General features: G+C 48.1%; 1 protein-coding gene across 3 annotated transcripts; it reads left to right on the top strand.

Moving 5' to 3' along the window:
- Window positions 1–333: 333 nt before the first annotated feature.
- tmod1 (tropomodulin 1) lies at window positions 334–13,915 on the top strand. 3 transcript variants are annotated; one of them, XM_062478888.1, is made up of 11 exons: window positions 334–685; window positions 4,490–4,749; window positions 6,016–6,172; window positions 6,485–6,601; window positions 8,603–8,692; window positions 8,833–8,963; window positions 9,513–9,596; window positions 9,714–9,857; window positions 10,100–10,244; window positions 11,489–11,588; window positions 12,277–13,915. In XM_062478888.1, exons 2-11 carry the CDS (start codon window positions 4,627–4,629, stop codon window positions 12,293–12,295), a joined length of 1,110 nt encoding a protein of 369 aa, XP_062334872.1. In that variant the 5' UTR covers window positions 334–685; window positions 4,490–4,626; the 3' UTR covers window positions 12,296–13,915. The 3 variants fall into 3 exon arrangements, with proteins under 3 accessions (XP_062334872.1, XP_062334871.1, XP_062334873.1); XM_062478887.1 differs by having other exon boundaries at window positions 346–685; window positions 9,489–9,596; XM_062478889.1 differs by lacking the exon at window positions 11,489–11,588 and having other exon boundaries at window positions 348–685; window positions 9,489–9,596.
- Window positions 13,916–14,234: the final 319 nt, after the last annotated feature.

Raw genomic sequence — 14,234 nt, 5'->3', positions numbered from 1 at the left:
TTTACTACTCACAAACTAAAAATGGCTAAAACAGATTCATGTTGATTGAGACCTAAAAGATGATGCACGGGGTAAATAAATTGGTCCTGAAATTTACATTCAAAGCTGCCCGCTGTCTCAAAATACGTTTAGGCCTACACATTTTCTACAGAAGATTTCCGATTTCAGTTTCCTATAGGCCTATAAAAAGTACAACTATTCATCACTTATGCTTCAAGACATGTACATGCTGCATGTTCTACATTTGTTTAATCTCTTATATAAAAAGAACAAAAAGTTTTATGAAAACTTTGTTTCACAGTTAAGCGTGGGAAGAGCGGTTTGTTCGCGCGTCTCTATCTAGAGCCCTACTAGTGTGACATCACTTGGGTGGACTGTCTGTGCGCGAGGGGGAGTTGACTACCAGAGAGTTGACTTTAGAGTGAGTGGAGACAGTAAACCACGAATTGGCAAGTTGAGGGGAAACTAGTATTTCAAGTCGGGCTCACGGTTCTGGACAACTTGGCCCGGTCATGGACCGTTTTGTGTAGTAGGTTCCGTATTTATAAGTTTATTCTTCGCTTTCTAGCGACCCCTCCGTGCGACTCAACCGGTCAGAAAAGGAACCATATCTGGTCAAAGTATTCGGCTGTCACTAAGCGGGTTCCTGTCGGCTATAAATAGACTCGGATAAGCGGTGAAGGAGGTAAGTGAAAAAACTGATTCTGTTAGCGAAAATACCAAAACCGATGGACATCATTTGTTTAATTTCACAATGCCACGTCTAACCTTGGCCGTTGATGTGTTTTACAAGTTTGAAAGTAGGCCCGTGTGTTTTCCTCAAGGGCTGCAAACGATTTATTTCACATTTTTGCTGGTAGGCCTACAGTAGAATTAAAAACATTTGTAGTATTACTCATTTGTGATGCACCATTTAAGCCGCGATGCGTTTGCTTGGAATTGTAGCAGTTGTTTAGTCTAGTCCAAGTGTAGGCGCACTGGCTAAATTAACTTTAAAAATCACTACATGATATGCTTGAAAATAAAAATGTTCAATAGTAAACTCCCGTCCACACGAGGTAGTTTATTATGTAGACAATCCGGCCCGTTAGTCAGGCCGTTACGCGCACAGACCGGAAGGCCTATAAACTTATATTTCTCCTTCAGAACTATCACGTCTAAAAGAAGTATGTTCCTGATGCTACAAAACCCATGCATGTAGTCTTGTGGTTGTAGACCTTTGGGCTTGAGGGTTTCATCCACCTGGTTTAGTGTCCTGTCCACGTTTACTGTAATACAGGATGCAGAGGTCATTTTACCTGTGGTGGCTTGGGTTTGAACAAGACACCCACATCTGGTCAAAATAGGGAGTCCGGTGGCTGAGTGGTGAGGGAGTCGGGCTAGTAATCAGAAGGTTGCCAGTTCGATTGCCGGCCGTGCCAAATGACGTTGTGTCCTTGGGCAATGCACTTCACCCTACTTGCCTCGGGGGAATGTCCCTGTACTTACTGTAAATCGCTCTGGATAAGAGCGTCTGCTAAATGACAATGTAAAATGGCGGACACATTCACTTGATGTAAATATAACCTACCATGGTTAGTACAGGAGCAGTTTCATCACAGATCCTATATCCCACGTAAGGGCCTTAATGTTCGAGCATTACATTTGAATGAGATGCTGTCATTGCATCTTCACCCTCAGTTCTTGCAGCAGCAGGAAGCTATCTGGCAGAATGACTAGACCTATAAATACACATTTGTCTCTTTCTACCACCCCTCCACCCCCACATGCTTCTCTCTCTCTCCCCCTCCCCTCTCCCCCTCCCCTCTTTCTCTCTCCCCCTCCTCTCTCCCCCTCCCCTCTTTCTCTCTCTCCCTCCTCTCTTTCTCTCCCTCACTCTCTCCCCCTCCTCTCTCTCTCCCCCCCTCTCTTCTCTCTCCCCATCCTCTCTTTCTCTCTCTCCCTCTTCTCTCTCTCTCCCTCACTCTCTCCCCCTCCTCTCTCTCTCCCCCTCCTCTCTTCTCCTCCTCTCTCTCCCTCCTCTCTTTCTCTCCCTCTTCTCTTTCTCTCCCTCACTCTCTCCCCCTCCTCTCTCTCTTCCCCTCCTCTCTTCTCCTCTCTTTCCCTCCGCTCTCTCTCTCCCTCCTCTCTCCCTCCCCCTCTCCCCCTCCGCTCCTCCCCTCCTCTCTCGGGGAGAGACTGACAGACAGGCGCACTGCTACCATCAGCTGTTTCCCACCGGGGGTTAGAGCAGGCAGCTAGGGCTTAGCTGTACGACCCAGAGACCTTCAACTCCCCCACATCCCTCACGATGCTCGCCAGATAGCTGGCTGACTGGGTTGCTCGCTGTCTGGCCGGCCGGCTGTATTGCAGACTGGTTATATCTGTTGTAAGCCGTCACTAATGAAGCATATTTAAGCATATTTATTAATGCACAGTAAAATGTGTACATTTTGTCCAGTGTGCCACCAATTTGACTGGTCGAATGCTAATACTAATGAAGCCTGAACTGAAGTTGGTACATTGGCCCACTGTTACTGACGTAAGCTAGGAGAGAAGGAATGGTTGAAACTTTGAGTAAACCATTAGGAGTCCGGTGTCGAGGGCTGGAGGGAGGTCCCATATTAGCTGTGTTGCGCTGTCCTATGACCACAGGCCCCCCAAACACATTTACATTTAGTCATTTAGCAGACGCTCTTATCCAGAGCGACTTACAGTAAGTACAGGGACATTCCCCCGAGGCAAGTAGGGTGAAGTGCCTTGCCCAAGGACACAACGTCATTTTGCACGGCCGGGAATCGAACTGGCAACCTTCAGATTACTAGCCCGATTCCCTAACCGCTCAGCCACCTGACTCGCTCAGCCACCTGACTCCCACAAAATGCTTTCCTCCCCAGCCAATTGAGTTTCTGTCACATCTAAAAGGCAGAGGCTGAGGACTTGATGTGTGACTATGTTTAGCCTGTGTTCTGCACCTCTCTTTCACCAACCGTCTCTGGAGGAGGGGATCCCTCACTGAATTGCTCCTCCCAAGGTTTCTTCCATCTTTTCTCAAATTAGTTTTCCTGAGAGTTTTTCCTTGTATTCCTTGAGGGTTTAGGTTGGCTGAGAGGCAGTTCCATGGGTGTTTGTGAAGCCGTCTGTGACATTACTTGTATAAAGGGCTATACAGATAACATTTGGTTTGATTTGAAAAGGGTGTTGACATCTACTGTACAGGCATTTGTGAGGAGGCATGGGGGGGGGGACATTTAATCTAAGAACATAAAAGGAAAAAAAAGTCTTAAATTAGGAGTTGTTACGTAACAGGGTGAGTCATCCGCTAGCAGAGTGCTGCCCTCTGATATTGTTCTGCAGTCATCCGTCACAGTTTACCTTGAGTCTGGGTCATTTTTACAAACTCTCTTCCAGGAAGCCGTACCTCCAAAGAGCCCCTACTGCCCTACCCGTTTCCCGGACACACAGTTAACATCGCACACTTTTTTTTTTTCTTGTTTTCTTGCTTCGCCAGATCAAAGTCGTTGCCACTAATTCACCATGTTCAAAATACACAATGTTCTCTCTGCCCTCCAAAGTGATCACCCCTGCTGCCCGTACGGCCCAGCATTCCCGGACAGCTCTACCTCCCAACATCATTACTCTTGATTTGTGTAACGCTCTTGACTATGTTTGGTTCTGTTTTGAAGTGTCCTGTCTGACTCACGCTCCACCATGCTTTGTTTTGTTTTCTACCCCCCTAATGGTTTTACTAACGCTTAAGCTTAATTTATACTTAGGTCGCAGACACTTTTGAAAAGGTCGCCGACAGAAATGACGTCTCGGTCGACACTTTTAACCGTCGCTTAGAAGTGTCGCCTACCAGGAGAAATTTCTACTGGCGCGGATGTCGTCACATAGTGAAAAATTAAAATTGTCAGTTTCTCTGATTGATCACCTAGGCTACAAAGCGTTAACAATGTAACCATAGCTATGAATGTAACGGTAAAATGATTCTGTTTACGTCACGCAAACCTTGAGCACAGGCGACTGTTTTCCGAAGTATAAATGCAGCTGCCTGAGCGACACTTTTTTTTCCGTCGGCGACCATTTCAAAAGTGTCCGCGACCGAAGTATAAATTAAGCTTTAGCAACACCAGATACTAACATGCCAAATTGTGCCAAGGAGCAAAAAAACCTCTTGGTTTTTGAAGACTGGATATTCTTTGGTGAGGGGAGGGGGGGGGGGGGGGGGAGGGGTATTTTAGCAGCCCAGAACTTGCATGGGCTAATTGGATCCTTGTCGGTCAGAACATTAGTTAGAATCAATATTAGCTGCTGTCTGAGAGCTCTGGATGGTGACGCATCCTGAGTTCCAATCATCGAAAATGTGAAATATGTGTTCATTTAGCTAATCTTATCACAATTTCAACCTGGGACCTCTTGATCTGCAGTCAAATGCTCCATTTTCATCTGCCTTTTCCCACAAGCTTTCCAGACGTGTTCATTTATCTACTCTCTTTCTCCTCCGCAGACTTTTTCCCAGCAACCCCTCCAGGCCACGTCTCTTCCATAGTGTATATATATTTTGTAAAACTTTTTTTTCGGTCCATCCGGAGGGGGTGTGGTGTCACCAGAGCGGGGGTCGTGGTGGGGACATCGCTGGCGGCCATGTCGGCGTTCAGGAAGGAGATGGAGAAGTACCGTGACGTGGACGAAGACCTGCTCCTTCAGAAGCTGACTGAGGACGAGCTGCTGAGGCTGGAGGACGAGCTGCAGGAGCTCGACCCCGACGTGAGTTCACCCTCCGCCTCTCCGGACCTCTCCGGGCCTCTCCACCTCTCCGGGCCTATACGGGCCTCTCCAGGCCTCTACGGGGTCAGGAACCGAAACACGGTTCCAAATTGTAACCGATAAAAAAATGCCCGGTTCCAGGTACATTTAGTAATTTAGCAGACGCTCTTATCCAGAGCGGTACCCACATAAACAAAACAAAAAAAGTTTATCGGTTCCTACGTTACCTGTCTGTGAGGACGTGTGTGGCTCCCTGCCACCTGTTGTAGGTGACTGTGTCCTACATGCATGTGGCGGTAGGCTGGAGGCGGGCAAGTAACAAGCTTTACAAAACGACAACATACATTTCAAAATAAAAGCCTACGCATTAATCCAAGTGATTTGGCTGCAGCAAGTTAGCCTCTCTGGCTACCATGGCCAGGGCCTGTCTGTACAAAAGGTTTAATTCATGGCTCTGTGTTTAGCTATTGCCCTCCTTAGTTTCCAGGGCCGTCTGTCATATGGAGAGGTGCAGACAGGCACAGTAATAGGCTGTGTGATTAACGACCATCATAAAGAGGTTAGGCCTCTGCCGCTCTGCCTCTCTATCTCTCTTGTCTCCCTGCCTCTTGTCTCCCTGCCTCTTGTCTCCCTGCCTCTTGTCTCCCTGCCTCTTAGCCTCCCTGCCTCTTAGCCTCCCCGCCTCTTGTCTCCCTGCCTCTTGTCTCCCTGTCTGCCTGTCTATCTGCCTGCCTGCCTCCCAGTCTGCCAGTCTATCTGCCTGCCTGCCTGTCTATCTGCCTGTCTATCTTCCTGCCTGCCTCCCAGTCTGCCTGTCTATCTGCCTGCCTGCCTCCCAGTCTGCCTGTCTATCTGCCTGCCTCCCTGTCTGCCTGTCTTATCTGCCTGCCTCTTTCTCAGTCCTTCCTCCCCCTCCTTCAGTCCTGAAGTAAAGGAGCCCACTGATAAGGCAGGTATAAATAGTGGTGTTCTGCTCTATGGTTCATGTTAGCTGCTGTGTTGCTGTAGGTGCTGATAGCAGAGATAAGATGTTAGTGTTAATGTACAGCGCGGACGTGATCGCGGACTGCTGCTTTGGTGCAGGACCTGCTGAGAGCTTCGGCAGGGTCTGGGAAGTGTTTGTCTTTGTGCTTGGGGGCTGGTTTGAGAGTAGAGAGAGAACACACACACACACTTTCTATCTCGGAGCCTCCGAATCCAAACCCTATCCAATGGCAATTCTGCATCTCTTCTTACCCAATGAGACTTCTCCCCCTCCCTGGTCAGAATGCGCTGTTGCCAGCCGGTATGAGGCAGAAGGACCAGACTAAGAAGGCGCCCACAGGCCTGTTCCAGAGGGACAACCTGCTGGCCCACCTGGAGAAGCAGGCCAAGGAGCACCCCGAGCAGGAGGACCTGGTGCCCTTCACCGGGGAGAAGAGAGGTAGGGTACGCTTCCTGGAGGAGGGTGTGTGTGTGTGTGTGTGAGTGTGTGTGTGTGTGAGGGACTGAGTCTTTGTATGTGTGTGTGTGTTCTGTCTCTGTACTCGTCTCCTTCTCTCCCGCCCTTCTCTGGGATAAGGTTATAGGCTGCAGAGAGGTGCAGAGACTGCAAGTAGGGTGAAGTGCCTTGATCAAGGACACAACGTCATTTTTCACGGCCGGGAATCGAACCGGCAACCTTCTGATTACTAACCCGATTCCCTAACCGCTCAGCCACCTGACGCCCCCTTACATGTGTGTGTATGTTCACCAGGTAAAGCCTGGGTTCCTAAGAAGGTGGTTGACCCCATCATGGAGAACGTGACCTTGGAGCCAGAGCTGGAGGAAGCGTTGTCCAACGCCAGCGATGCCGAGCTCTGCGACATCGCAGGTACGACCAGAAACCTCCCCGCCTGTCGACATCATCACAACGTTTTCACTTGAACACCGTTAACCCCCCTCTCTCTCTTTCTCTCTCTCTCTAACCCTTCCTCTAGCGCTCCACAATCCTCCACCCTTTCTCCACTCCTCCTCCCTGTGCCCTTCATCCCTCCATCATCATCAGCACCTTTTATTGTTTCCACCTCTTCCCCAGACCACCTCTCCATCCCTCCTCTGGCCTAGCTGGGTATACACAACACAAGCTTGCATGCTCTGCTCTACCCCGCTCTGCCCCGCTCTGCCCCACTCTGGCCTGCTCTTCCCCGCTCTGTCCCGCTCTGCCCCGCTCTGGCCTGCTCTGCTCTGCTCTGTCTGTCTGTCAGCTCAGCATGTTAGGAGATTCACTGTCTGTTCTGAACTAGAGCTCGTGTTTAGACAGGAATCACAGACCGCTCCTTGACTCTGACCGTCACTGTTGGCTCATGGCAGTGAGGAGGTGAAGGGAGGGAGGACAGAGGTAGAGAGAGAGAGAGAGAGAGAGAGAGAGAGAGAGAGAGAGAGAGAGAGAGGGAGAGAGAGAGAGAGAGGGAGAGGGAGAGGGAGAGGGAGAGGGAGAGGGAGAGGGAGAGGGAGAGGGAGAGGGAGAGGGAGAGGGAGAGGGAGAGAGAGAGAGAGAGAGAGAGAGAGAGAGAGAGAGAGAGAGAGAGAGAGAGAGAGAGAGAGGGGGAGGGAGGGAGGGAGGGGGAGAGAGAGAGAGAGAGAGAGAGAGAGAGAAACAGAAATAGAATTGTGTTGCTACCGCACAGCGAGCTAAATCCTCTCCTGGATGATTCAGTGCGCTGAGAAACAAGAACCTGTTTACATTTGTCTTGAGACCTGTCCTCACATTCTCAATCACAGACAAACCCTTCAGCCCAGAGCCCGGGCCTTTGTTTTGCTCACTTTCTCTCTCTCTGTCCTAACCTGTTCTGACCTACTATTCCTCAGCTCTTATCCATCTGGAAAAATAACACTTTTTAATTTGTCTGTCTAACCAACTACTCCTCGCGTTCCCCCACATCTAAATCCTGTTGGATAGCAATATTCTGGAGAACAGGAAAAACACCAGGGAGAAGTTTCACAGACTTCCACAGGTCCATAGTTTAACATCAGTAAACAGGCCCACGTTATCTGACTTACTGGTACATTCTGCTGATGAATTCTTCTGTTAGATTACATTTATTTTATTGTTTGTTTCTCGTGCTTGATTCTACTAGAGTTGATTGTTTGATTTTGTTTCTAGTTAAACTGTTTTATCCAAAGCCACGTAACAACAATGCATGGCAGAAAACAGCAGAAAGCAGCAGAAAACAGCAGAAAGCAGCAGAAAGTAGCAGAAAGCAGCAGTCTTGCTGCCTTGTCTCTGAGCAGCTGTTGTAGCCTGCTGTCGCTGAAGCACAAGGCATGCTGGGATAGCGTGCTCTGTGTGTGTGTGACGTCTCCCCAGATGACACACTGCTCTGTGTGTGTGTGTGACGTCTCCCCAGATGACACACTGCTCTGTGTGTGTGTGTGACGTCTCCCCAGATGGCACACTGCTCTGTGTGTGTGTGTGACGTCTCCCCAGATGACACACTGCTCTGTGTGTGTGTGTGTGACAGTGTGAGTGGTACAGCTGTGTGTCCTCTGTGCTGCCTGCACCATGTAAACATGTTCTGGACCCAGGCTGGTTGGCACAGAGGAGCGCTCCACTCCCCCCTGTTGATAACGTCACCCCAAACTGAAGATTTATATTCTCTCTCTTTTCTTCTCCACCTCTCTCTCTTTCTCTTTTTATTTATCTCTTCATCTCTCTCTCTTACTCTCTCGCTCCCACCACCCCCTCTCATCATTCACACATTCCTTCCTGCCATCCTCTTTCTCTCTCTCTCCCTTCCTCCCTCCCTCCATCCTCTCTCTCCTTCCATCTCTCTCCCTCTTTCCCTCCATCCTTCCTTCCTCCCTCCTTCCTGTCCCCTCCCTCCCCCTCCAGCGATCCTGGGTATGCACACTCTGATGAGTAACCAGCAGTACTACGAAGCTTTGGCCAGCAGCAACATCGTCAACAAGCAGGGCCTCAACAGTAAGACTCACACACACAGAGATGCAGCCTAACCCTACATCAATGCTGCTAGATTCTATTGTTAAATTCTAGTGAGCGATTCTAGTGTTCGATTCTAGTGTAATATACCAGTGTGTGTGTGTGTGTGTGTATGTACCCAGGCGTGATCCAGTGTGCCCAGTACAAGCCCGTCCCAGACGAGCAGCCCAACTCCACGGACGTGGAGCACACTCTGCTGAGGATGAAGAGGAACGACCCTGACCTGGTGGAGGTCAACCTCAACAACATCAAGGTCCCCTCCACTGCTCTGGCACACACACACGTACACACACACACACACATGCACATATACACACACACACACACACACCCGTACACACACACACACACACACACACACATGCACATATACACACACACACACACACATCCGTACACACACACACACACACACACACATGCACATATACACACACACACACACACGCACATATACACACACACACACACACACATGCACACGCGCACACACACACGCACATATACACACACACACACCACACACAGGCACGTATACACACACATGCACAGACAAATACACACCACACACACATATACACATGCACATATACACACACACACTCTGAAGCCAAATACCCAAGCAACACACAACAATTTCACTGAGTAACAGTTGTGTACAGGGACATTTGTTGACTGGAAAAACATTTTAAAACTATATTCTAGGGATTCCCCATAACAAATGAACTTTTCGTGCATGTATAAAAAGGTCTGCTGTCTTTTGTTCTGTGTTCTCCAGAACATTCCGGTGCGCACCCTGAAGGAGTACGCAGAGGTTCTGAAGGAGAACACGATGGTGGAACGTCTCAGCATCGTAGGAACCCGCAGCAACGATCCCGTGGCCTACGTGAGCATCACTCATTCTTTTCTTTCTCTCTTTCTTTCTCTTTACTTACTTACTTACTATGTGTGTGTGTGTGTGTACGTGTGTGTGTGTACGTGTGTGTGTGTGTGTGTGTGTCAGGCCTTGGCAGACATGCTGAAGGTGAACACCACATTGAAGAGTCTGAACGTGGAGTCTAACTTCATCACAGGCACTGGTGTGCTGTCTCTAATAGAGTCACTACAGTCCAACACCACCCTACTGGAACTGAAGATAGACAACCAGGTAACATAACCATCTTTCTCACAGACACACACACACACACATCCAAGGCTCCAGACTACGTCACCTTGAACAACTCTTGAGCTGGCTTTGGTTAATACCACGATAACAATGTCATTTGTGTAACATGATTCCGCCCTCTCTCTCCATCTTTCCTCCCCTTCCCTTCCTCTCCTCCCTCTCACCTTCCTCACCTCCCTCTCTCCTTCCTCTCCTCTCGTCCTCTTCGCTCCCCCCCCTCCCAGAGCCAGCCGCTGGGTAACAAGGTGGAGATGGATATAGCCAGCATGCTGGAGAAGAACACCACCCTGCTGAAGTTTGGCTACCACTTCACCCAGCAGGGCCCCCGTCTACGGGGCTCCAACGCCATGATGAGCAACAACGACCTGGGTCAGTCACAAACACACACACACACAGACATCCACCCACACACACACACATCCACCCCCACACACAAACAGACATCCACACACACACACACACATACATCCACCCACACACACACATCCACACACACAGACATACACACACATCTACCCACAGACACATCCACACACACACACAAACATCTACCCACAGACACACATCCACACACACACACGCACAAGCATGTAAAAACAGTTGCTCAGGAACCATATAAAAGAGCTCTTTGAAAACAGCTCCAAATGTGTGTTGCTCTGCACTCTCTGCCAAGACCGGCTGCTGGATGTACTCCAGGAACACAACAACCTTCTTCTGGAATCTACTATGTGTTTAATCCTAGTGGAATTTACGTTGTGTTCTACACTGTATTCTACTGTGTTCTAATCATGTATTTGTTTGTTTTTTATATATATATAATTTTTTGGGGTTAATCTTATGTTGTAGTAGTTTAATTTATCCTAATACCACCAGTACTGAAGGGTTGTTGTTTTGATGGACCCAAGTCAGCACATGAGCCCGGCCAATCACAACACAGTCTTGGCATCTCCTCATTCTCTTCCTGGAATATTACATCAATAATGTTGAACCGGTGTGTGTGTGTGTAGAACCCAAGTATTTGATCCATAACAGCTGCTAGAGCAGCTGAGTCATTCCAGGGAGTTAACGGAAGTCTCCGTCACTGGATGAGTGACAGGTCAGCCACGGCTGCTCCGGGCAAGGCTGCTACCGGAAAGTCTGCTCCGGCAAGGCTGCTCTGGCAAGGCTGCTCCGGGCAATGCTGCTCTGGGCAAGGCTGCTCCGGCAAGGCTGCTCCGGGCTAGGCTGCTCTGGGCAAGGCTGCTACCGGAAAGTCTGCTCTGGCAAGGCTGCTCTGGCAAGGCTGCTCCGGCAAGGCTGCTCCGGGCAAGGCTGCTCTGGGCAAGGCTGCTACCGGAAAGTCTGCTCCGGCAAGGCTGCTCCGGACAAGGCTGCTCCGGCCGGAAGAAGTGTTTCTGTTCTCACTGACACTCAGGGCATGTGTGTGTGTCCACTCCATGGACTGTGTCTCATCGTGTATATGAATATGTCAGTGTGTGTTTGTGTGTGTCGCTTATTGTTTGTGTGTTTTTACATACGTGTACATGTACATACGTGTCTCCATACAGTGTGTGTGTGTGTGTTTTATGAGAGTTGATGTGTGTGTTGATGTGTATGCCACTGCTGTGTTGCAGCGCGGGTCATCAGGTCTGACTCGGACGGCACCTTCACCCTCACTCTGTCTGTGCCAGAGCTGGAAAGGGCCTTCGGGAAAAAGTTCAAGACCAAGTCCAAGTAAAGAGCCACCTGTTAGCACTCCAACCTTAGCACTCCTCCTCCTCTTCCTCCTCCTTCTCGTATTCCTTGGAGTGTTCTTGCTTCTCCTCAAGGCCTGCTTTTTTCACTCTCCGCTCCTCCCCCCCTCCCCCTCCAATCCCACCTCTTCTTGGTGCGTCATCTTCTCTGCAGTGCTTCTGTTATCGCATCCGTTGCCAGAAGGGTAACCTGATTTGTTAAACATAACCATCTGGGAAGTCGTCCTTGGAAACTGCTTGGAAAGGGGCAGGAACTTCAACCACTTGTGGCTGCTAATAGGTCGTCACAGGACGCTGATTGGTTCAACCCACTGTGGTTCGGGAACACTTTGGATTCTTGAGTGGTCGTGAACTCGCGAATCCAGCTGTCTTGCAAGGTTACTCTCCTCATGCAGTCTTCATAGCTGAACAGAGGTCTTCTTCCACCTTCAACCTGCCTGTTTCTTGCATACTGCCTATTTGCAAAAGAAAATGGCTGACTTTTTTCCCTTCCAGATGTTTTCTATTCGCTGCTCCTTTTCATTGCCTTGTCAACGTTTTTTATGATGGTAAAGGAGTGGAAATGTTTGTCTAACATATTTTCTCTCTCCCTTTACTTTTTTATTCATTCTCTCCTCTCTGTCTCCCTTTCTCCCTCTATCTCTCTCTCCCTCTCTCTCCTACCACAGTAAGAAAGAGAAGGCTTGAAGGAGGACCCATCTTCCCCAAGTGTCGGACAAACATGTAGCATCCCTCTTCTTCCAGGGTGCCCCGGCCCTACCCCCGCCCCTTCCCATGAGCCTTTGCACCCGCGTTGACCCCGGCCAGAATGCAAAGTTCTGCAGCCCAGTCCAAAATCTACCCCCTAGTCTAACCGTCCAGACACCATACATTAGCTCCGGAAGCACAGGGAAGATTGACATTTAATTATATTAAAACGAAAGTAGCCCAATTATTTACTACATATAACACTATAGTATTCTGTGAAGCACTGTATGTCTGAGAAGGAGTGTAGATCTGAATATGATATGGATAGGAGAAAATAAAACGGCTCTGCCATTTGACAGGCTGAGAGGAACTCTCCATCTTACTTACAACTTACTACTACCCAGTCATCAGACCCTTTTGACAATCATCAAAATTGACACCGATCTACACGCAGATTTGGGCAGTGCTGTAGTGATAACACACTTAGCCCTTTTGCAGGACTGAACAGAAACTTCTACGAACACCGTGCCCATCCAGTCTGTTTTCGGATCTACACACCTTTCAAGTATCTATTTAGTAAGCTTGATAAAGGACTAGGTCGTAGGAGAACTCTTGAGGGCTTGGGGCATGCCTTGCAGTTTGACTTGGTTCGTCTAAATAAGTCTCTACAATGGCTTTAAGTATAGTGGTGTCCCTCTCACAGTTTCCCCACAGTTATCGGCCGCCTGAATGTCGTCTTCAGTTATACGTGGCACCTCGGAGCTGGTTCTATAAAAAGATGTGTGCATGAAGAACGAGAATACCTTTGTCGCAGTGTGGCTGTGTCCTGAACTTGCTTATAAAAGACCCCGTTGGTACCAGTGGCCTAGGTGTGAAAAGTATCCACCGCCGCAACTTCCAGAAGCTCCGAGATACAGAATATATATTTATTTGTTGTTGTTTGTTTGTTGTTGTTTACTGATCTTCCCTCGACACTACGTTGTTTGACAGCCGGCAGCGTCTTAAAATCGGCACGTCCGTTTTCGGCCGCCACGGAAACTTGCTGTGTGTGGGTTTGTTTGAACACAACAGACAGATGTCACATTAGCTGGTGGCGTTAGGTTTGTTGTATTTAACACTGTTTGTAAGCACTGTAATTCTGAGGTAGGACCTACTAACAGCTACTCCCAGCAGAGGGCTATTGGTAGGTTTAGGAATGTGCTACTGTTACTACATACATGGTTCCACTTGCATATGATGGTACTTCTGTAATGTGCCATTAGGGGGCAGTATTGCCTCTACAGTATGATGTTGTGGTGAACAGTGTTGGTTGTCTGCTGTATTTGCAGGTGTACAGCAGCAAGGTTTGTTTTGTGGTCCTTTCTGGGTTCTGATATTTTAGGCCTGAGAATGACTAAGCCATTCATAAAACAAAAAAACATCTTTGGAATCCTGATAAAAAAATAAAAAGGGATGGTTGGAGTTTCTAAAACAGCCAAATATGAAAGAAATATTATCTTTGAGTAATGTGTACTCATTACAGTTGTGGCTGTTCTGTGCCTTTGCTTGACTATTGTTTCTTTTAGATAATGGTCATGTTGTTTTGATTTTGTTCCTGATAAATACGTTTTGAAATGACAACGGCTGTGTTGTTTTTCTTGGCTAATTTCTATGGGATTACTCAACATCTTTATTACTACGGTATTATGTAAATTGACTCAGTTCCCAGCAGAGATGGGTGAGTCATTATTGATTAGTATTTGAAGACTCTATTATATACTACTATACTCTTGTACTCTGTGCTGCTTTTATGTACTCTTTTTAAGGCTTCTCTGTGTGTGAAAAAAGGTTTCAAAAATATTTTCGAAACAAGTTTCAAATGTTGAAAAAACATTTTTTCAAAAGGGTACAAAAAAGTTTTCTGAAGGTTGAACAAATATTTTTGCGTGTTTTTTTTAAC

This window comes from Osmerus eperlanus, chromosome 14 (assembly GCF_963692335.1).
Source record: "Osmerus eperlanus chromosome 14, fOsmEpe2.1, whole genome shotgun sequence".
In the NCBI taxonomy this organism is placed as follows: domain Eukaryota; kingdom Metazoa; phylum Chordata; class Actinopteri; order Osmeriformes; family Osmeridae; genus Osmerus; species Osmerus eperlanus.
Note: the sequence above shows the minus strand (reverse complement) of the source record. Positions and strands in the feature narration are given on the sequence as shown.

Coding starts and splice junctions, on each gene's coding strand:
- tmod1 (XM_062478887.1), top strand. CDS start 4,627: ATGTCGGCGTTCAGGAAGGAGATGGAGAAGTACCGTGACGTGGACGAA. Junction 4,750..6,015: donor TGCAGGAGCTCGACCCCGAC/GTGAGTTCACCC, acceptor CTCCCTGGTCAG/AATGCGCTGTTGCCAGCCGG. Junction 6,602..8,602: donor CGAGCTCTGCGACATCGCAG/GTACGACCAGAA, acceptor CTCCCCCTCCAG/CGATCCTGGGTATGCACACT.